The sequence below is a fragment of the Saccopteryx leptura genome, chromosome 4 (assembly GCF_036850995.1).
Source record: "Saccopteryx leptura isolate mSacLep1 chromosome 4, mSacLep1_pri_phased_curated, whole genome shotgun sequence".
In the NCBI taxonomy this organism is placed as follows: domain Eukaryota; kingdom Metazoa; phylum Chordata; class Mammalia; order Chiroptera; family Emballonuridae; genus Saccopteryx; species Saccopteryx leptura.
The window spans coordinates 125,958,891-125,979,522 of NC_089506.1; the positions used below are offsets into that span (position 1 = coordinate 125,958,891).

Genomic DNA, 20,632 nt, shown 5'->3' on the forward strand with positions numbered 1-20,632 from the left:
TTTCCATTGTCTTTCCCGGCGCGCCCTGCGCTTCCTGGATACTGAGGCACCGCGGGGGCTGTGTAGATCACAGCCGGCTGTGAGGGTGTGGTATGTGAGGGCTGGAGCCCGGCATACGCTCGGCCCCCGGACTCGCCGGCGCAGGCCGCATGCTTGGGAGAGTCCTTGGCCACCCCACTGTCCTGGGGTCTCCCACCTGTAGAACCCACTCAGTTTGCTACTGGTTCTTCAGCTGTCAAAGTCGGACCTGGGGTCGTGCCCTACACGGAGCAGCCCGGCCTCTCTGTCGGCCCCTAGGGATAGGAGCCCCGCGCCCCCTGGCGCACGGTGAGGCCTGGCTCTAGGGGTGCGCGGAGGCAGCTCTACTGGCAGCCCAGGGACATGGAGGAGTTCCGGCGGTCCTACAGCCGGCTGTGTAAGGAGAGTGGGGCTGAGCCCCAGGAGACTGTGCTGCAGCAATTGCACGAGCTGCCATGGGGCCGGATGGACCTGGCTACGCAGAGCCTGACTCTGGACACCTGCAGGGCCCTGGGCGACCTGCTGCAAAAGGAGACACTGCTGACGGAACTGATCCTGAGCGACTGTATGCTGAGCGAGGAAGGTGGGCGCGAGGGCGGCAGGGTCTGGGAGCCCTGGACACCTGAGTCAGGGTTGGCGTCGAGCCCTGTGCCTCAGGGCGGGCTCTCCTCGCTTTGTCTGCTCACTGATCCATTGCCGCACACTCTCAGATCCTCAGTCCTCTATGGAGAACTCTGTCTCGCCTGTCTCCTCTTGGGCTCTGTAGTTCAAGCAGCAGTCTCTTTTTTTTCTCTCATATTTTTATTTATTGACTCGTGAGAGAGAGAGGACAGAAAAGAAAGAACAATATCAATTTATTGTTAGACCTTTCTGTGCACTCACTGGTTGATTTTTGTATGTGCCCTGACCTGGGATGGAACCTGCAACCTTGGTGTTTTGGGACAATGCTCTAACCAACTGAGCTACCCGGTCAGGGCATCAGGGTCGCTTATTGAAGCCTGGGAGCAGAGGGCAATGTCTCTTTGTAACAGAAACAGGAGTGTCCCATGGTGCTGGTGAGCATGAGCATTGGTGGCCTGGCTTCACACTGGGCAGCAGAGGTTGTAGATGTTTCAAATGTGGCACAGTGAGGAGGCGACTTGCTTGTGTCATGACTAGTGTGTTTGGGTAGGTGTCCTAAGATGGGGTTCATAGGACGAGCCCAGGACCCCAGGGGCAGAAAGTGACTGCCCTACCTCCTTACAGGGGTCACATTACTGCTCCAGGGGCTGTGTACCAACACTGTCCTGCGGTTTCTGGATCTGAAGGTGAGGGAATGTACCCTGTGAGGGGGAGGCCGTGAGTTTTCCTGTGACCTGGGGCCTGGGCACTGGCTGGAGACAACATTGGGAAGTACTTTTGGCGCACATTACTTTGCACTGTTTTCTGGTGGTCTCAGGCGTGTGTGTATGTGTGTGTTCTGAGGGTGGGAATGTGAGTTCCAGAGCATTCCCATAAGTAAACTGAGTGAGTCTGCACCAGGAGGTCCACCTGCCCAGAGCCTGGCCTCATCCACTGCCTGACCAAGGCCCTGCGGGGTGTGCATGAGCCCAGGATGAGGGGTCTGCCTCATCCTGTCCTAGGGCAACAATCTTCAGGCCACAGGGGCCAAAACTTTGGGGAAACTCCTCCGACAGAACAAGTCCATTCAGAGGTAAGGTGGTGTCCCGGCCCCTGCCCTCTCCCTAGCTCCCTCTTTCTCTGCATGGGTCAGCGCTGGCCCCTGAGGACTGGATTTTGCCACCTCAGCATTCATTCCTTCCCACTGGTTGTGCATGTTTCCTGTCCATTTGTTGGGATTAGTCAGGTACAAGTTACTCACGTGGCTCCCAACTTCCTGCTGGAGACCCCCTTCAGGCCTATGATGCCCTCCTCAAGACCCCCCTGGACCCCGTGGGAGCAGGGTGCTCTTTGGCCTGTGCACCTTAGCTCCACCTTCCCACAGCCTTACCCTGGAGTGGAACAACCTGGGAACTTGGGAAGATGCTTTTGCCACCTTCTGCCGGGCCCTAGTGGGCAATGACGCCCTGCGCCAGCTGGACCTCCGTAACAACCAGATTAGCCACCAGGGCACAGAGGAGCTGGCCCTAGCCCTAAAAAGCAACACTGGTCTCCAGCAGCTGGGTGAGGCCAGGCAACTTGCCACCCTAGCCCTTCTACTACTTCTCTTGTCCTATCCTGGAAGCTGGGGGTCAGGTGGGGGAAGTGGGATAGGGGAGATGGGGTGAGCCACACTGGGGTGCTGCTCTATTGTTGATCTCCCAAAGGAAGTATCCGAACTAGGCCAGTTCCCAAGATGATAAGAGATTTCCTTCCAGACCTGCGCTGGAATAACATTGGCCTCCTGGGGGGCCAGGCCCTGGTGAACTGTCTTCCCAGCAACAGAACCTTGCGGAGACTGGAGCTGGTTGGGAACAACATCCCCAGTGACGTTCTCAGAGCTGTGGGTATGGGTACACTGTTTTGAGCAGGGCATGAAGCTGATTTTCTATGACAGGCCCAGTTTCTGAGGGAAGGGGTGTCCCAATGGCAGCCTGATGAAGCCTGGTTGATGGTGGCACAGTGGATAGAGCATAGACCTGAGACGCTGAGGACCTAGGTTCAACCCTCAAATAAATAAATAAATACAAATGGAGAATGATGGCCCTGGCTGGATAGCTCGGTTGGTAGAGCATTGTCCTGGTACACAAAGGTTGCAGGTTCAATCCTCAGTCAGGGCACATACAGGAACAGGTCGATGTTTTTGTCTCTCTTTCTCTCTAAAATCAAATAAAAAATAAATGTTTTAAAAATAAAATAATAATTTAAAAAAGACAGTAAAGAGTGAGAGCCACTCCTGGAACCTACTCTTTTGATTCTTAGATCCCCTGAGGGTAGTTACCCATTTCACAGATGAGGAAGTTGAGGCTGTGTGGCTTGGGGCCTTGCTCTGATGGCTGTGCTGCTGCTTCAGGTAGCATCAGCCCTCATCACCCCCGATTTCATGGCTGTGCACATGAGTTATGTGAGAGCAGCACCATTAAGCCAAGCCATAACCTACATGGTCACCTCCCATTGGCGATGCCAGTATCTCAGCCCCAGATCTAGCAGAATACTCTGTCACTCCCAGTAGCTCCTTGTCCTGCCAGCCACTTGAGGGACCGAGCTTGGGCTAGAACCCTGCACAGCTCACCACCTCCTGCTGGGTCTGCCTCACCTGTGTCATCTCCAGCTTTGTTCTTGGCCTGCCTCTGGGTTACCTCAGCTATTGTAATCACTTCTGACACCACAGCTGCTTTTGGCTGGTCCCTCTGCAAATGCTGTTTGGATCTTTCCAGAATATAGGAGCTAAACATAGTATTCACCTCTTAAAAGTTATACAGTGGCCTTTGACCTTTGGGATGGAGGGCAGATGACCCTCTCCATATGTGTCCACCACCACATACCTGGCACCTCTTGGGCTCTTGGCCCTATTGTTGCCCCCACACCCACACTGAAGCTTTCACCCCTGGTGCCCTAGAGTCTACATGTTTTGTGGGGTGAGATACTGCTTTGCACAGTTCTCATTCTTAGACTGCTGGCTTCTAGGCACAGGGCTGGCTGCCTGTTGGCCACTCCCAAGGCTGAATAGCCCCTGGTGGGTAACTCAGTTTCTTCTGACAGAGCAAGCCATGGTCTACAACCAGGACCGGGAGGCCACCTTCCGGGAGAACCAAGCCCGCATCCATATGCTCAGCAAGGAGGTGCAGCACCTCTGGGAAGAGAAGTCCAAGCAGGTGAGGATGGTGCCACCTCTGACACACAGCCTTGTCTTACCCCAGCCTGGCTGTGTGGTTGAAGGGCACTCTATTCTTAGCTTCTGTTCCCTGGTCACCTTTCCTTCCTCTGGGCTCTGGACCCTCTCCAAGAAGTTAACACCAGGCCCAGCACTGGTTTTATGATTTGACCCCATTTGGCCAAGTGAGCAGACTTCCCCTGTGCAGGAGCCATGCTCCCCCTGCAGTCATGTGCCTGGGTGGATGTTGCATCATCACTGCCCTGTCTGCCTGACGGGAGTGGGCCCTGACAGGGCTCTGGCCATCTCTGTTCCAAGTTTCTGGACCCGATGGAGACAACTGATAAGCAGCAAGAGGAGATGGTCCAGAGCAGCAGGTGAGAGCAGCCGTGGACAGAGCTGGGGCTTGGGTGGGGTACCCCAGGTCCTGATTGTGGCTCTGGCCTTGGGGGTGGCCTAACCTGAGTCTTATCACCTGCGCACAGATGAGGTTGTAGCATGTGCTTTCTGAGGACGTTGGCTCAAGGTTGCAGGCAGGGCAGGGTGCTGCTTCAGGGCCAGAGAGCCGGGAGAGGGGTCCTCTGGCGGTGGGCTCCTCAGACCCTCCTCTCTTCCCACAGGACATCAACAGCATGTGTGGGGCAGCTTCAGGAAGCTCTAAATGAGAGGCACTCCATCATCAATACCCTCAAAGCCAAGTGAGTGGATGGAGGGCAGGAGGCTGCATGGCTGCAAGGGTGACTTCAGAGCACTTTAGAGACATGGCCACAGGACAGAGGAAAGTGGTACAAACAAGGACCCGACTTGTGGTGTATAAAGAGGGGGGAAACAGCTGGGTGAGAACCCTAGGAGGTTTTTTGGAAGAGGTGAATAGCAAGCAGCCTGGCAAAAGTGAAAACAGGAGGTCTTTGCAAGGCAAGGTGGAGCTCATAGAGGAGTCAGGGCAGACCTGGCCCTTCCCTCCTTGCAGGCTGCAGATGACTGAGGCTGCTCTGGCTCTGTCAGAGCAGAAGGCACTAGACCTGCGGGAGCTCCTGACCACTACAGACCAGGAGCATCGGAGCCTGGCTCAGAAGCAGGCCAAGGATCACAGGCTGGAGCAGCAGGTGGGTGGGCAGGGCACCAGGTGCAGATGAGCAGGCAGTATCTGGTGGCAGGTAGCCAACATGTGGTGCCCTTCCCCATCTCACCCCTAGGAAGCTGCAGAGCGGGAGTCTAAGTTGCTCAAAGACTTAATTGCTGCCAACGAAAAGAACCTGCTTCTGCGAAACCAGGTTATGGGAGTGTGGGGTCAGGCCCCTGGGAGCACGGGGTGGGCATGGGGCTGGGCCAGAAGTTCCCTCTTGCTGTGCTGACTTTCCAGGTGGATGAGCTGGAGCAGAAGGTGAAGTCACAGCAGGAACAGCTTTTCCTGACCAGGGAGGAACTGACTAACACATCGGCTGAGCTGAAGATGCGGGTTGTCCAAGCCGAGGGTGGGCATGTGCAGGCCTTGGAATCTTGAGATGGGAGTCCAGGGCTGGGCCGGTGAGAGTCCTGGGAACAACGGACCCCAGAGGAGCTGCTTCACAACTTCCCCTGTGCTTCTAGAGCGCCTGGAACTGGAGAAGAGAAAGTCGCGGCAGAGCCTGGAGTACTTGGAGCAGCTGCGCAGCAAAGAGGTACTTCCTTCATGGCATCATCTGGCTTCATGCTCTCCCCACTGTCCTCCCGGGGCCTGTAAATGCCTTAATGTTGCCTGGTGTTCCCAAAGCATACCTCTGGCCAGCATCCCTTACCCTCCTGTACTGGGTGGCAGCCTTCCACCAGCCCCAGCAGATGCCAGACCCAGAACTTCCTGATAAGTCTCTAGAAGGGACCCCAACCGCACTGGAATCCTAACTGTTCTGGGATGTGCCCTCCATCTTTGCTTCCTGAGAAGCCACTTGGGGCAGCCCCTTGGAAGGAACAGGGTGCCTAAGATTTGCCTGCTCTCCAGAGTCAGGATCCCACGTAGGGAAGGCTAGGGAGCCATTCTGACAGCCCCGTCGCTGCCCTGCCCCTGGACAGGTGGAGCACATGACTCGCCACCTGGAGGAGAACGAGAGGGCCATGGTGGAGAGGATACAGAGACTAGAGGCTGTACGGCTGGCCCTGGAGGAGGTGAGCACATGCTGGGCTGTCTGAGTGTCCCGTCTGTGTTCTTGGCCTCATCGGGCTTGCCTTAGAGATACACTCATAAGACCAGAGGGACTTAGTAAGGTGGCATGGGGGTCCCTTGGGTGTAGAATCCTTGCGTACTGAGAAAAGCTTTTGGGGTTGGTGGAGGGGCCAGAAGCACAGGCTCTCTGGGTCTCTGCGATACAGGAGCTGAGCCGAGTGAAGACGGTGGCACTCAGTGAGCGCAGCCAGGCTGAGGAGGAGCTCATCAAGGCCAAGAGCCAAGTTCGCCTGGAGGAGGTATGTCTATACTCTATAGCCGTGGCCAAAAAAGAACCCAGCCCATTGCTCGCAGCACCCACCAAGGGGTGGGGCCTGAGGTGGCAAGACTGGGGCTGTTTCTTGGCTCTACAGAGGGAGATGGGAGTTGAGGGGATGCGAGGGAACAGGTACAGGGGATAGGAAGAGTCAGAGAAGAACATTTGTCCTATCAGCACATCTGGCTCCCTCCTTGTTTGACCCTCCACAAAGAGCTGTTGCTGTCCACCTCCAAGTGGGGAAGGGTTTGACCATCCATGCTACAGAGGATGGAGTCAGCCTGGGAGATAAGGGCAAGGAGCAGGAGGGGGTGCCCCCCAAGGTGCATTCAAGTTAGGCCCCTTCAGAATAAACGTAATGACAGGGAAGGTGTGCTTTCCACATTGCAGTTGAAAGCCCCCCTGGTTGGAAGGGGGGCACTCTTCACAAGCATGTCACTGCATGTTGAACTCATGGCCACACCCCAAAAACAGCAGGCAGGTTTCGCACCCTGATGCTTACCAGACTCTCGGTGCCCACAGCAGCAGCACCTGGCTCACCTGGAGGAGAAGCTGCGGCTGCTGGCTCTGGCCCGGGACGAGGCGCAGAGCACCTGCCTACAGCAGAGGCAGATGGTGGCCGAAGCCCAGACGCAGGCCAGCCAGCTGGGCCTGCAGGTAGAGGGCCTGAAGCAGCGCCTAGAGAAGCTGCAGCAGGTAGCTGGGGCTTTAAGGGCCCTTGGGGGTGCCTCTGGCCCCCAGCTGCCATCTCACCCACCATGCCTGGCAGGAGCTGAGTAACAAGGACCAAGAAAAGGTGGCTGAGGTGACTAGGGTGCGGGTGGAGCTCCAGGAGCAGAAGGGCCACCTGCAGGCCGAGCTGACAGCCCAGGAAGCATTGAAAGAGAAGATGGCAGCCCTGGAGCGCCAGCTGAAAAGTAAGCTGAGCCCCAATCCCCAACATCAGCTCTGCAGGACCTTTTCTCACTGGGTCATCAACGGGCAGCTGGGCTGGAGAGCTGAGGTTGGCCTAGGTCTCAACTCAGAGGTGCTGATGGGAGGCTGTGTCCAGGGGACCCTGAGCAAACCTCATCTGTCCTCTGGATGCCCAGACAGCACCTAGTGTTCCTCACTGAACTTCCTCCTCTGCAGTGATGGCAAATGACCACCGGGAGGCACTGCTGGACAGGGAGAGTGAGAACGCCTCTCTCCAGGAGAAGCTGAGGCTCAAGGAGGCGGAGGTTGCTCGAATCAGGGATGAGGAGGCCCAGAGGGCCCGCTTCCTACAAAATGCTATCCTGGCTTATGTGCAGGGGTCCTCTCTGAGGGCCCAGAATCCCCAAAAGTGAAGGGAGGCAGAGAGACTCCAGGAGTGGCAGGGAGGTGACTCTCAAGGGACAGGCTACCTGGGTCTGGTTGTACTTGGACAGAGTGTACAGCTGGTAACTTGAAAAATAAAATCAGTGCCAAGATGGGTTGACTTCTGGTTGTTGCAGCTCATCACCCAGGTACCTGACCAGGTGATTGCTGAGCCTGACTGAGCAAGAGGACTGGAGTAGCAAGTTCCCCAGCCCCTGCCCCACTCCTTCCTCCCAACCTGATATACATGTGCCTGAGAAAACATGCCTATGATTGTAGGAACTCGTGGGAGCAGAGCCTGAGCTTGCCCAGCCCTTCATGTGTTTCACAATCACCTTTTACAATGTAACCATGAACAGGACCTGTTTTGAAATAAAGAACTTTTGCACTTTGTGATACATTTTGGGCTCTGGGACTTTCTTCCATAGCAGCCTGTGTTTCCAACTTCAGCAGGGCCTCAGGAGACCTGCCCAGTCCTACAGAAAAGATCCTCCAGGGTGCTGCTGGTCTGTCCCTCCTAAGGGATGGCTGTAAGGTGAGGACACTCTAGCTACTGCAAAAAGGCAGGAGAGCCTGACCAGGCAGTGGCACAGTGGAAAGAGCGTGGACTGGGATGCCAAGGACCCAGGTTCAAGACCCCGAGGTTGCCAGCTTGAGCGTGGGCTCATCTGGCTTGAGCAAAAAGCTCACCAGCTTGGACCCAAGGTCGCTGGCTTGAGCAAGGGGTTACTTGGTCTGCTGAAGGCCCACGGTGAAGGAACATATGAGAAAGCAATCAATGAATAACTAACGTGTATTAACAAAAAACTGATGACTGATGCTTCTCATCTCTCTCCGTTCCAGTCTGTCTGTCCCCATCTATCTCTGTGTCCCTGTAAAAATAAAAAAATTAAAAGGCAGGAGAAGCTGGGGACACAGGCTGGAGCTGCCGACCTTCCGGGGACCCTGGTGATTGCAAACACCCAAGTTTTCACCAGCTGTCTCCTGGCTGGAGGGTGGGTGGGCCCTGGGAGAGGTCTCCCTAAAAGCAACCACGTGCACACAGGCCACCCGTTGCATGTGCAGGTGGATGGGAATAGCCTGCCTGCTGTTGTCCGTTGCCCGGGGTCACCGGAAGCCACCCTGCACCCAGCCTTGCACCTAACCAGAGCAGGGTGGGGAGGCCCTGGGCGCAAGGAAAGGTCCTGCCCTCACCAGATTTCTCTGGAAAGCCCGCGCCTGCCACCGGCCGCGCTCGGCTGTCTCCGCTCCCGGCGCTCGGCGGCGCTCGGCCGTCTCCGGCCTCTCGGCTTGGCGATCGGCTCGGGTCCGCTGCCGCTGCGGCGCGGGCATTTCTCCGCAGATCACTGGCGGCCGTGCCCGCCCGGCCCGCGCCCATGCAGGCCATCAAGTGCGTAGTGGTCGGCGATGGGTGAGTGCGTGGCGCAGAGCCGCGAGGCAAGGGTCCCTGCCCCGGCCGGGCACAAGGCTTGGGCGTGCGGCTGGGCAGAAAGCGCGGTGGGGTGGGGTCCTGGCTGGTCACGGCTAGGTCTCCAGCCAGGCCCACCTGATGCTGCGGGGCCCAGGCCGGTAGCCCCTTGGCCTCTCATCTGGGCTGAACTCTCAGCTGGCCCCTCCCTCCCTGCCATCCTCCCAGGGTGGTAGGAACTCTGCTCTACCCAGCCGGCACCCACCGCTCTGCCCTCGGAGCCATGGAGCCCACCTGCCCTAGCCTTCCTCCCCCCAGCCCTAGGTTGCTGGGGATCTGCTGCCCTGGGACCCCAGTTCCCACCCCATCCACAGCACCCTAACTTGGCCTGTGGCTCTGTGGGAGGGGACCATCCTTACTGGGCAGAGGAGCTGAGGCGGCTTGGGAGCAACTTGGGCTTGCCCTCCATCCACAGCGCCGTGGGGAAGACCTGCTTGCTGATCAGCTACACGACCAACGCCTTCCCAGGAGAGTACATCCCCACCGTGTGAGAGAGGCTGGTAGGAGGTCTGGTGCCAGGCCCCAGTGATGGTGTAGTCTGGGCTTGCGGATGGATTGGAGATGTGACAGAGCTCCAGTCCTGCGTGGGCCTAAAACCCCAAGGTATATACTGACCCTTCCTCCCACCCCTGCAGTTTTGACAACTACTCAGCCAATGTGATGGTGGACGGGAAGCCTGTCAACCTGGGGTTGTGGGACACTGCTGGGCAGGAAGACTACGACAGGCTTCGACCACTCTCCTACCCCCAAACAGTAGGTGGTAATGGGCCAGCCCCAGAAGCTGGGTGGCTTGGGGGTCCCTGAGATCCTGTGATGGGTGGGGGAACACAGGGGCCTCCTTGACCGCTTCCACCTGGGCCCTCTCCCCCTTCTCCCTAAGGATGTCTTCCTGATCTGCTTCTCCTTGGTGAGCCCAGCCTCCTTTGAAAATGTTCGAGCCAAGGTAGGGCAGGGCTATGGGGAGGTGTCCAAGGGGGAAGGGAATGCCTAGAGAACTTGCCCTGACGGGTCAGCTAGATCTTGCATAGACAAATTGTGCTTTGGAGGCAAAGGAGATAGATGCCTGTTCTATTTGGTGTGGGGTCTACAGGTGGGAGGGGTGGGAAGGGGATAGGGCTGGGGCAGAGGTGGTGAGTAAGGCTCTCAGAGAAGGAAAGGGCTCTGGCTGGAGGGCCTTGAAGCTTCCTGGCTGGGTATTCTTGTCCCCAACCAAACCTAGTGGTCACCTGTGAAGCAGGAAGGGCTAAGCATAGGTCTAGGAGGCATGAGGAAGGGGCTCTGGGATAACCACAGCCTGCTCCAGGACAGGCTCGGGGAAGAAGTCCCTGAGGGATAGAGATCAGAGCCTCCATCCCCACAGTGGTACCCGGAGGTGCGGCACCATTGCCCCCACACGCCCATCCTCCTGGTGGGCACCAAACTGGACCTTCGGGATGACAAGGACACCTTCGAGCGGCTGCGAGACAAGAAGCTGGCACCCATCACATACCCCCAGGGCCTGGCCATGGCCCGAGAGATAGGTGAATGAGCTGGGCCAGGGCTGTGCTGATCCCCCCACTTGCACTTCGACCCCCTCACTGCCCCCCTCACTCTCCTCCCCCTTGATTCCCGCAGGTTCGGTCAAGTACCTGGAGTGCTCAGCCCTTACTCAGCGGGGCCTGAAGACCGTGTTTGACGAGGCCATCAGAGCTGTGCTCTGCCCACCCCCTGTGAAAAAACCAGGGAAGAAATGCACAGTTTTCTAGAGCCCAGTGTCTGGGGACAGCCCTGCCCCTGCCTATTTGATGTTGTGTTGAACTGCCCTGTGTCTGAGTCTGCTATGGGAGTGCTATGGGTGGGGAGGGGAAAGAAACATGGCATGGGCTGGGGCAGTCGGGTCCTGGTCACTGCCTCCCCTATGGGGGCATAACTCCAGCCTGCCCTGGCCCCTATGGGAGGCCAGGAGGGAGCAGGGTCTCCCTCAGGCTGCAGGGGTGGGTCCAGGGCAGCCCCAGGATGGGCTTCCCTGACAGGGGGTGGGGGGTGTTCTGTCCATGTGCCCGGGATGGGGTACCCATTCTTATTTTATAAATAAACATTCTCCACCAACATCTCCTGTTGCCCCTAAACCCCCAGCCATGGTCCAGAGGCGGTGAGCTTGCCCCAACACTCTGGGCAAAAAGGAGAGAAAAGAGCCTGCTGAGTTGTCTCCATCACCAAAGTAGGTGGCCCAGATTGAAGTGGGAGCAAGTGTATTTAGTCCCTTTTGGAGGAAGAAAGCCCAGCATGCTGACTTTGGGCATTTGGAAGGGGCACACACAGAGGATCAAGGTGGTTCTGCTCCAGCCCTCCTAGGTGTGGTAGGGTACAGTCAGCACTCAGGCCATGGAGCTGTCTGTCTGGGCAGCCTCCTCCACAGCTCACCCCACCACCCAGGATGGAGAACACTGAACTGAGTCTGCAGAAGGACCAGGGTAGACAAAGGTGTGGAGATCAGGATAGTGTGGTGGAGAGGAGGGATGGTAGGTGGGCATTGCTGAAATCAGAAACAGTGGGGGATGAGAGGGCACCCACTGGTGACTTGGGAGGGCCCAGGAGTCATGGTACAGGGACTTGGACTTCACCCTCCAGGTTACAGTGCACCAAAACAAACAGACACATGATTAGAAGGCCATTCTTGGAGAGTGCTCACTGGTCTACAGAGCCAACTGCAAGGCTTTCAAGAATTTTGCTACCCAGTTGTTAAATAGCCATTATTAATAACTATAGAATCTTAGGACGTCTGGAAGGTCCCGCCTCCTAGCCTCTACCAGAAAGTTGGCATGTCTAAAAATAAAAGCCAGATTGTCACCTGGCCTGGGACATGCAATTAGTGGCTATCTCCCCACCTGGGACTCATTTCCACACTCAACCCTGATCTCTGCATCTTCTGGTCACTTACCGGCAGCCTAGGAGTCAGTGTGCAGGCTGAACAGAAGAATAGTGTTTATTGGAGGGATGGGCGTAAGAGATGGACAGGGCTCAGCATAGAGTAGGGCTATGTGTGGGTGGAGGGGGTTCAGGTGGCCAGAAAGCCCCCATCCACTGGAATAGTAGAGCCTGTGGTCATACTGCTCTGGTCACTCAGCAGGAAGAGGATGCTGTCCACCACGTTCTCCACCTCTGCAGGCAGGGTAGGGGTCAGAGAGTGGAGGAAGGGGGCTGCCCTACATCCTTCCCTCCTTCCCCTTATGCAGGCAGGTATAGGAGCTCCTGGTGCAACTCCAGTAGGCCTCTCAGCTGACTCACCAGCAAACCTGCCCAGTGGGATACGGTCCAGCATGGTCTTGGCCTTCTGGGGGTCACTCCAGTTAGCCTTGCCCATGGGTGTCATCACCACTGTGGGGTTCACTGCATTCACACGGATCTGTGCAGGGACACATGGGGGTCAGCTAGGTGGGCTGGGGAGCCCTGGCCACACTGGCTGCGTGACGGGAGGCACCCCAGCGGGCTCACCTTGTGTGGCCCAAGCTCCAGAGCCAACACTTTGGTCAGCATGTCCATGGCACCCTTAGTGGCACCTGTAAGGAGGGTCAGTATAAGTGGAGCCTGGGCTGGCTATAAGCTGGGGTTGGGGTTGGAGTAGGGGCTGGGCTCACTCACAGTATATGCTGTGGTTAGTCAGTGCACGCTGTGAGGCCTGACTGGACACATTCACGATGGACCCTGGGGTTCCACGAGCAATCAAGCCCCGGGCCACGATCTGGAATTGCAGAGGGAAAATGAGGCAGAACTAATGTCATCAACCCAGTTCCACTTCTGACCTGAAGGCAGCTCACCTGGGACACCTGGATAACAGCCCGCATGTTCACATTGAAGGAGCTGGAGGCAGATGGATGAACCCTGGTCAGTGACTGGGGCTTGCTGCAGCAGGGGACAACCCTCCCAATCCAGGGTTCCCCCATCTCCACTGGCTCACATGTCACACGCCTCTTTGGTGACCTCCAGGAAGGGCTGCAGCAGCGCCACGGCAGCATTGTTTACCAGCAGGTCTATAGGGCCCACGCCAGCCAGCGCCCTCTCTGTGGCTTCCCAGTCACCCAGGTCCACGCACACGGGCTTTACACCAGGACACTGTGTGTACATATTGGGTGGTGGGAGCACAGCCACCAGAGTCTCCATGACTGAGCAGGGGCACAGCAGGGCTCTGCCCCACGAGGGAGAGGGGCTGGGTGTAGATGAACTTTCAGACCAACAGGGAGAGGGATCAGGGGTCCCAGAGGTGCCAGCCACCTTTTGGGGGCTCAGAAACCCAGGCTGCTGAGGAAGACGGGAGGAGAGTTAATGTGGTCTCTGAGCCAATGAACAACTCAAGAGCTTCCGGCCAGGAGCCTCTTGACAGTCCACTTCCTCCCTGCCCCCAGCGCCTCTGGCAGGCCTGCAAAGCAGCCATTTCTGCTTCCTTTCAAGCCCAGGGGGCGTCGCCATTCTCTCGGCCACTCGGTAGCCCACGGCGTCCGCGTGCCCTGAGAGGGGTTGCTGAGGGTCTTTGGTCAGCCCTGGGGCCTGGCGCTGGCATCTCCGGCCCATCCCCGGGCCCGCCCGCTGCACGCTGGGCCAGAACAGGGCGGCGCCTACCTCGCGGACCAGACTGTCCAGGTCGCTCTGAGTCCGGCTCACGGCCACCACCTGCACACCCGCGGCGTGCAGCGCCTGGACCGTGCTGCGCCCGATGCCTGCGGGGAGTGTAGCTCAATAAGGGCCCCCCGCCGCCAGCAGCCATCCCCGGCCGCCCCTGGCCGCCCCAGGGTGCCGGCCCACCTTTGCCCGCCCCGGTGACGAGCGCACGGCGGCCTGCGAGCCCAAGCTCCATAGCGGCGTAGCTCTACACAGTGCTTGTAGTCGCCCAACTGCGAGAGAGACCGGAGGGCTTAGGCTCTGGAAAGAGCGGAGCGGGGCGGGGCCGGGCGGGACAAGCTGAGGACGGGGATATTCAAACAGCGGTCTCTGCGTGGCGATTGGCCAAAAGGAGTGGGTGAGGCCGGGGCGGGGCCGGGCCCTGGGGACCAGTTTTGCCAACTGCCCAGTGGCGACCCATTCCAGGGGGGTGGAGGCGGTTTAGCGGGTCCCTGCCAGCATTTTTTTCCCTGACAAGAGGATTACAGTATTACGTAGAACCAGATGTCGTAATTAATAACACGGAGAACTCAGGGATAATATTTATTATTTTGTTTCTGAGAAGAAAAGTTTGGCAAAACGGACCGCATGTCCGCCCTCCCCAGAGCTCGGAGTGACTCACTCGTGATGCTCAGAGGGAAAGGGTTTGGACAACCAATAAACCTAGAGAAGAATCCAATGCCGACGAAGTTTCACTTTAGCCTCAAAGGGTATTGAACCCCAAAATCACCCCAGCCAACCCACAGAAGGCCACCCATACTTTATTTTTATTTATTTAATTATTATTATTATTATTATTATTATTATTATTATTTTAGAAAGAGACAGAAAGAGGAAGGGAGAAAAGCATTTATTTATTCCACTTATTTATGCACTCATTGGTTGCTTCCCATACGTGCCCTGATCCGGGAACCAACGCACAACCGACTGAGCAAGGGGCGGAGCGGAGGAGAAGAGGACCAGGGGCTGCCAATAGTTAAGATGCCAGGGGATTTGGTCTTTTTTGTGTGGGCGTGGTCACGTTATGGAAGCTGGTCAGGGGCGGGGCCCCGGCGTGGTGGCCTTACCATGCTGGAGCTTTAGAAGGCCAGGTATCCCGTGTCCACCAGGATGCTCGAGCCGCTGGTGGAGGAGCTGCAGTCGCTGAGCAAGAACAGGATGCTGTTGCCCTGGCTGGTTGGCTCAGTGGTAGAGCGTCGGCCTGGCGAGCAGGAGTCCTGGGTTCGATTCCCGGCCAGGGTACACAGGAGAAGCGCCCATCTGCTTCTCCACCCCTCCCCCTCTCCTTCCTCTCTGTCTCTCTCTTCCCCTCCCAGCAGCTGAGGCTCCATTGGAGCAAAGATGGCCCTGCGCTGGCGATGGCTTTGTGGCCTCTGCCTCAGGCGCTAGAATGGCTCTGGTTGCAACAGAGTGACGCCCCAGATGGGCAGAGCATTGCCCCCTGGTGGGCATGCCGGGTGGATCCCGGTCAGGCGCATGCGGGAGTCTGTCTAACTGCCTCCCCGTTTCCAACTTCAGAAAAATACAAAAAATAAAAATTAAAAATAAAAAAGAACAGGATGCTGTTGACCACGTTCTCCAGCTCTGCAGCGAGCAGCTGGCGGGGTCAGCGCCGTCCTCCAGGCCGCCCCAGCTGCGCTTGCCGGTCCCCTGCAGTCCCGCTAACCTGCAAACCTCCTCAGTGGGTGATGCGCTTTCAGCTTCCAGACTAAAAACCGGATCACTCAAGCTTTGCTGGCTCATGCCAGTCCTGGGGCCTTTGAATGTGCTCATGGGAACTGGGAAATTCTCACCCTTTCAGGAAGGATGTCAAGAGATACCTCACACCATATATATTTTTTTCCTGGAGAATGGGGATTGAAAAGACCTAAGACTGGCAGCCCTACCTTCCCCGGACACTGTGCTGGTCCATCTGGTCTCTGGACTATCCTTGTATGGCCAGCAGTTGGTGGGAGCCAGCATCCTGAGCTGACCACATGGGGGACAGGGTACTCCAGGTCAGATCCTGCCTGGGACTCCCCACTCCCCACTGGGAGCCCAGTGCAGAAGCAGGAGCAAGGAGGTCCTTGCCTCTGGGGTGCCTGTGGGTTCAGCACCAGGCTCTTTCTGCCAAAAGCAATTCCTCTGTGGTGGGGCACTTGAGCTGCTGGACACCACAGAGGAGGGGTCCGGCAGAGTGTTCTTTGAGGAGCTGGGGGCCAACACCTGCATACCACTTTCCTCAAGCCTTGTGGGATGCACTGCCCTGAGTGGGAATGTAGAATCCCAAACCACAATCTTTCTGGTTATTTCCAAGTTGTTTATTTTTTTATTTATTTTTTATTGATTGATTTTGGAGAGAGAGGAAGGGAAGGGAGAGAGAAACATAGACTTGTTGTTCCACTTATTTATGCATTCATTGGTTGATTCTTGTATGTTCCCTGAGTGGGGGTTGAACAGGCAACCTTGGCACATTCAGCTGATGCTCTAACCAGCTGAGCTCCTGGCCAGGGCACTGAGTTGGTTTATTGATTCTTTTCTTCACTGGTGAGTTGGCCATGCTGCAGGGGCCCAGAGTCTCCTGAATACCCTGCCCCCACAGAACAGAATTAAAGTTTATGAGTGGGGGTGGGAGAGGGCCTGTATGTGCATTTCCCCTCTGCCAAGAACTAAGTTCTTCTGGGTCAGGAAGTGCTCCTCTAAGCATAAAGGCTATGTGGGTAAGTGTAAGGTGATGCCCTTGGGAAAAGCCACTCCACCTCCTCCCTGAGTTAGGAGTGGGCAGGAAGATGGGCAGGGAGGCAGAGGTAGGGAGGGGCACCAAGCATCCTGACCATAAATTGTCACCCTGTGCCCCACCCCCCATCCTCACCATGGGATACTGAGGCCCCATACTGCTCATGGATCAGTAGTCAAGGGGGAATTTCTTGCAGCTTGCAGACACAGCCTCGTGCACTAAGTCCCAGAGCTGAGGACCTGGTGGTGGATCCAGGCTAACTTTCTAGGGGTAAGGACTGTTTCTTTTTCTGCAGGCCAGGTCACTGGATGCTCAGCTTCTTCTGTCTGCTGCTCCCATGCCTCAGTCTCTCTGTCACATGGAGAGGGTGAGCCCTTCCTCCAGCATGAAGGTATCTCTGAGGAGTCCAATGACCCTTCACCCTCGGGAGTTGGTTCAGATACAGTTCTGTCTTCTCAGGTCCCACTGAACCCTTCTACCAGCTAGTGCCTCCTTGTGGAGCTGGCCCCTTGGAACAGAGTGGAACTGTTGTAAAGTACTGCAATCCGCGGGTTACATAGAGACACCAGGCAGATTACAGAAGAAATTTGAGGAGTTTATTAATTATCCAGCTAGCTAGCTACACGGGGCACAATCCCAAATCATAGAAAGTCCCTACAGTTCTGTGGCTGATTTTATAGACCAAATCACATACCGGTTGGGGTGGGTAAGGAGGGGCTCATGATCCCCTTGTCTAGAGGTATACCTTACTCTCATAACTTTAAGGTGGGAGGGTAAGTCAGAGAGTAGGAATTCTTAATTAAGGTACATAAACATTCTTTTCTAAAGGCTTTTAAGGAAAAAGAAGTGAAGGGATTCTTAGATAAGTTCTATTTTCCTTGCTCTGTAGTTAAATTATGACTTATCTGACCCAGTTGTCCTTGCAAGCCAGGAAGCTCCCGCATTCTTCTCTTTCCTTTCTCCACAGAAAGAGGAGGTAAGAGGCCTGACTTTTCCTCTTTAAAATGTCATTGCTGGCCTGACCTGTGGTGGCGCAGTGGATAAAGCGTCGACCTGGAAATGCTGAGGTTGCCGGTTCAAAACCCTGGGCTTGCCCGGTCAAGGCACATATGGGAATTGATGCTTCCAGCTCCTCCCCCCTTCTCTCTCTCTGTCTCTTCTCTCTCTCTCTCCCTCTGTCTCTCCCTCTCCTCTCTAAAAAATGAATAAATAAATTTTAAAAAGATTAAAAAAAATAAAATAAAAAATAAAATGTCATTGCTAATACTAAGTTTTACAGTTCCTTGACACCTTATCACAGAACAAGTTAAAAAACAGACTGAGATGTACAACACACTGTCCTTTCCATTAACTAGAAATGTGTGCGCTATCACGACACTTGCTTCCACTGGTGAAGATGTAACTGGTACCTAGACTAGCCTTCCCACTGTAAGTGCTCATAGCGCACAATTGACAAATGTACTGGTAATTGTCTTCAGGAAATGGATAATCAGCAGCATGAGACTTTCTTTTCTGAAGGATGGCTGTAGGAAAATGGCTGGAAATTATGCTGTCCTGAGACAAGTCTTTGGTGTGGACTCTAGAACACCAAGTCCTGCAGGAGCAGAACACTGCCCTGGCAAGCACTGATAAGATTATTTAAAGGAAGCAGCTGATCCCTATAGCCTTTTCCCTGCATACCTGAGAGGTATTAGTTCTGCACCTGAATCCATTCTAGACTAATTTGACCTAGGCTCTGCTAATTTGCTTGATGAGTAAAGAAATGAATGAATAGGATGAGGCTGCAGAGATCTGGGTTCTCAGTCCTAGAGGCTGGGAGTCCTCTGCACCCATCTTTTCTCTGTTGTGTCTTGTGTTTTTTAACTCCTACAGCGCCTTCCTTTCATGCATACCCATTGCCGAGCTAGTTTTAGCAGATGGCAACCCCTGAGATGAGACCCTCAGACATCCTACTTGAGATAACACCTCCACCCAGGGGCCGGAAGCCAGTGTCCAAGCAGAACCCATGGTCCTTCCAAGCAGGGGAAGCAGATCAGGGTTTCGGGCAGCCACAGGGTCAGAAATCTTTAGGGCACAGCATTGGAGAGGAGGAGGTTGTGTCCATCCATGCTGCTGCCCCTCGCCAGATCTATGGTAACCTGAGCCTGGGTCTCTTCCAGATCTGAAAGTCAAGACTGGCTTCTTCTGGGAACAATTATTTGAATCAAAGTGGAAAATTACTGGTTTGAAAGTTTATAATCAGAATCCAATGATATAAAAGGGCAGTGGTGTGACTGCTTACTTAGGAGAAAAAAGCTCTAAGACCTGAGTAAATGTACATGAACTTAGACCAGAAGAGATAAATGTAACAGGCTTAGCTCATAAACCCATGGCAAAACCTAGCCTCAATACTGAGAGGTACCATTTCGTATCTAAAAGTGCACTTGATGGCGCTGGACGTGGTAAGGCCAGTTGACAGAATGGACAGAGGACAGACACAATTCCCCTCCCAGAGGCCTAGCCAGAAGTAAGTCCTTGAAGAAGAGGCCGTGTGTGGAGAACCAGGTTCTGAATAATAACCCAAACACACTTTCTGTTGGACACAAGATCCTCCATGTGCCCTGCCATCTAGGACACTGTGTCACGGGCAGGGCCTGCGATAAGGCCCAGAAGAAGGGAAATCTTTATGTGATGTTAAAGAAACAGGACATAAAGCCCCACTTGGCCATGAATGGGAGAGCCAAGTGAACCACAGGGGCCATGTGGACACGGGATGCAGGCTATGGGGAGAAACTGACAGCTGATGCACCCTTGTGCCACAATCACCTTTCCTTGTGGGTTGTTATTGTTGCAGTGATGTTTCTCCAAAAAGTTTTAAGACCGCACTCTTAGAACTATTGTTGAGATGAGGCTTTGGCCTTGCTAAGACTCACTGCCCCTTACACGTCTTGACCTCCGCTGTGGGAAACTGCAAGCTGGCAATACCCTTGCAGTTTAAGGCTTAGCCAAAGGCTGAGTTCTTGCCCTACTCTTCCATATTGGCTATGAAGCTGAGTTTTTTTTTTTGAAGCTGAGTATTTGTATTCATCCCATCCCCCCACTTTACTTACTTGTTTAAGTTGCTAGAAGCAATTTACATGCCCTTCTTATCACCCTTTGTTTGTTCTGATGTTGGTTGATTTTAGTTACGCAGGGTGGAGGGTTTTCTGCACTTGGGAGAATTCTTGGGCTGCCTTGGAGATGTGTGACTTTGTATTGGAGACTTCCTTATTTGCATATGGCTCTGCACTATATAATAAAGCAGAGGGGTGGGGTAGGCTTTGCTTTGGCTCTTAGGAGCTAGCTGCCTGCATTGCAAAGAGACCTCCTGATCCCATCCTTTTTCTCTTTGAGTTTATTTCTTCATTCAGCACCATTCTCATGCAGGACCTGGACAATTACTAGCTGCGCTGGTCCGTGGCACTCCACGATTTCTCTTTCAGCCCAGAGCCTGACAGAGTAGTCAGAGGCCTTTCCTGTGCTCCCACAGCTCTCCGCCCAGTACCCCATGTGCTCTTGGGGCGCGGCTTCCTCCTGACTAGAGCGGCGAATCAGACAGAAACCAGCCACGTGGATGCCAACCTGCTGACTTTTTTGCCCACCTGCACTCCACACACATATCTGCACATGTTTACAGCCATACATACACGGCTACAGCAATACACAAACAGAGCCATGTACACACCCTCATCTATATACACAGCCCTGCTCATGCCTGCACATGCCTACATGGCCATGCATATGTGTACACATGCACACCCACATACACAGCTTACACACCCATATATCCACATGTATACATACTCATATCAATAGACATGCAGTGTACACAGACATGCATACCCACATATATAGCTGCTTGCACACATTTGTACAGCCACACACACGTGCAACCCCCTGCACATATACATATGCACACATGCACACACACATACAAAGTTCTGCGACATGTTGAAAAAGCAAGCCTAATACATAGGAAAGCTGCCTCCAGGGACAAGGTTGGCCCTGGTTCCTCACTTCCTGCAGGACCTCCCTGGCTGTGTGCTTCAGCTTACACAGAAGACCCCAGGCTGACTTAGGCTGAGCTGGCAAGGCTGGAGCCTTCCAGTGAAGGAGCTGGGTGCTGGTGGTCTGTCTATAGTTGAGAGGCCAGGAGCTCTTTGGTCCATTGAGACAAGCCAAACAGAAAG

General features: G+C 55.0%; 3 protein-coding genes across 8 annotated transcripts; 2 read left to right on the forward strand and 1 right to left on the reverse strand.

The window, feature by feature from the left end:
• LRRC45 (leucine rich repeat containing 45) lies at positions 1–7,986 on the forward strand. 3 transcript variants are annotated; one of them, XM_066381584.1, is made up of 17 exons: positions 2–601; positions 1,264–1,325; positions 1,641–1,711; positions 2,003–2,181; positions 2,376–2,504; positions 3,700–3,812; positions 4,106–4,188; positions 4,432–4,509; positions 4,782–4,917; positions 5,008–5,085; positions 5,175–5,286; positions 5,402–5,472; positions 5,861–5,953; positions 6,158–6,250; positions 6,790–6,963; positions 7,037–7,184; positions 7,399–7,985. In XM_066381584.1, the coding sequence occupies exons 1-17, from the start codon at positions 382–384 to the stop codon at positions 7,593–7,595; spliced, it is 2,037 nt and encodes a 678-aa protein (XP_066237681.1). In that variant the 5' UTR covers positions 2–381; the 3' UTR covers positions 7,596–7,985. The 3 variants fall into 3 exon arrangements, with proteins under 3 accessions (XP_066237683.1, XP_066237681.1, XP_066237682.1); XM_066381585.1 differs by having other exon boundaries at positions 4,130–4,188; positions 7,399–7,984; XM_066381586.1 differs by lacking the exon at positions 2,376–2,504 and having other exon boundaries at positions 1–601; positions 7,399–7,986.
• A 14-nt stretch (positions 7,987–8,000) lies between these two features.
• Positions 8,001–11,163, forward strand: RAC3 (Rac family small GTPase 3). 4 transcript variants are annotated; one of them, XM_066381602.1, is made up of 6 exons: positions 8,001–8,140; positions 9,489–9,560; positions 9,709–9,826; positions 9,954–10,016; positions 10,434–10,593; positions 10,688–11,163. In XM_066381602.1, the coding sequence occupies exons 1-6, from the start codon at positions 8,130–8,132 to the stop codon at positions 10,816–10,818; spliced, it is 555 nt and encodes a 184-aa protein (XP_066237699.1). In that variant the 5' UTR covers positions 8,001–8,129; the 3' UTR covers positions 10,819–11,163. The 4 variants fall into 4 exon arrangements, with proteins under 4 accessions (XP_066237699.1, XP_066237700.1, XP_066237697.1 ...); XM_066381603.1 differs by lacking the exon at positions 8,001–8,140 and adding an exon at positions 8,456–9,016 and having other exon boundaries at positions 9,954–9,980; XM_066381600.1 differs by lacking the exon at positions 8,001–8,140 and adding an exon at positions 8,470–8,995.
• Positions 11,164–12,013: 850 nt separating this feature from the next.
• Positions 12,014–14,013, reverse strand: DCXR (dicarbonyl and L-xylulose reductase). Its single transcript, XM_066383758.1, has 8 exons — positions 13,853–14,013; positions 13,670–13,767; positions 13,011–13,165; positions 12,871–12,913; positions 12,695–12,794; positions 12,548–12,612; positions 12,341–12,458; positions 12,014–12,214 (listed from the first exon to the last, which is right to left on the reverse strand). Exons 1-8 carry the CDS (start codon positions 13,902–13,904, stop codon positions 12,111–12,113), a joined length of 735 nt encoding a protein of 244 aa, XP_066239855.1. The 5' UTR covers positions 13,905–14,013; the 3' UTR covers positions 12,014–12,110.
• Positions 14,014–20,632: the final 6,619 nt, after the last annotated feature.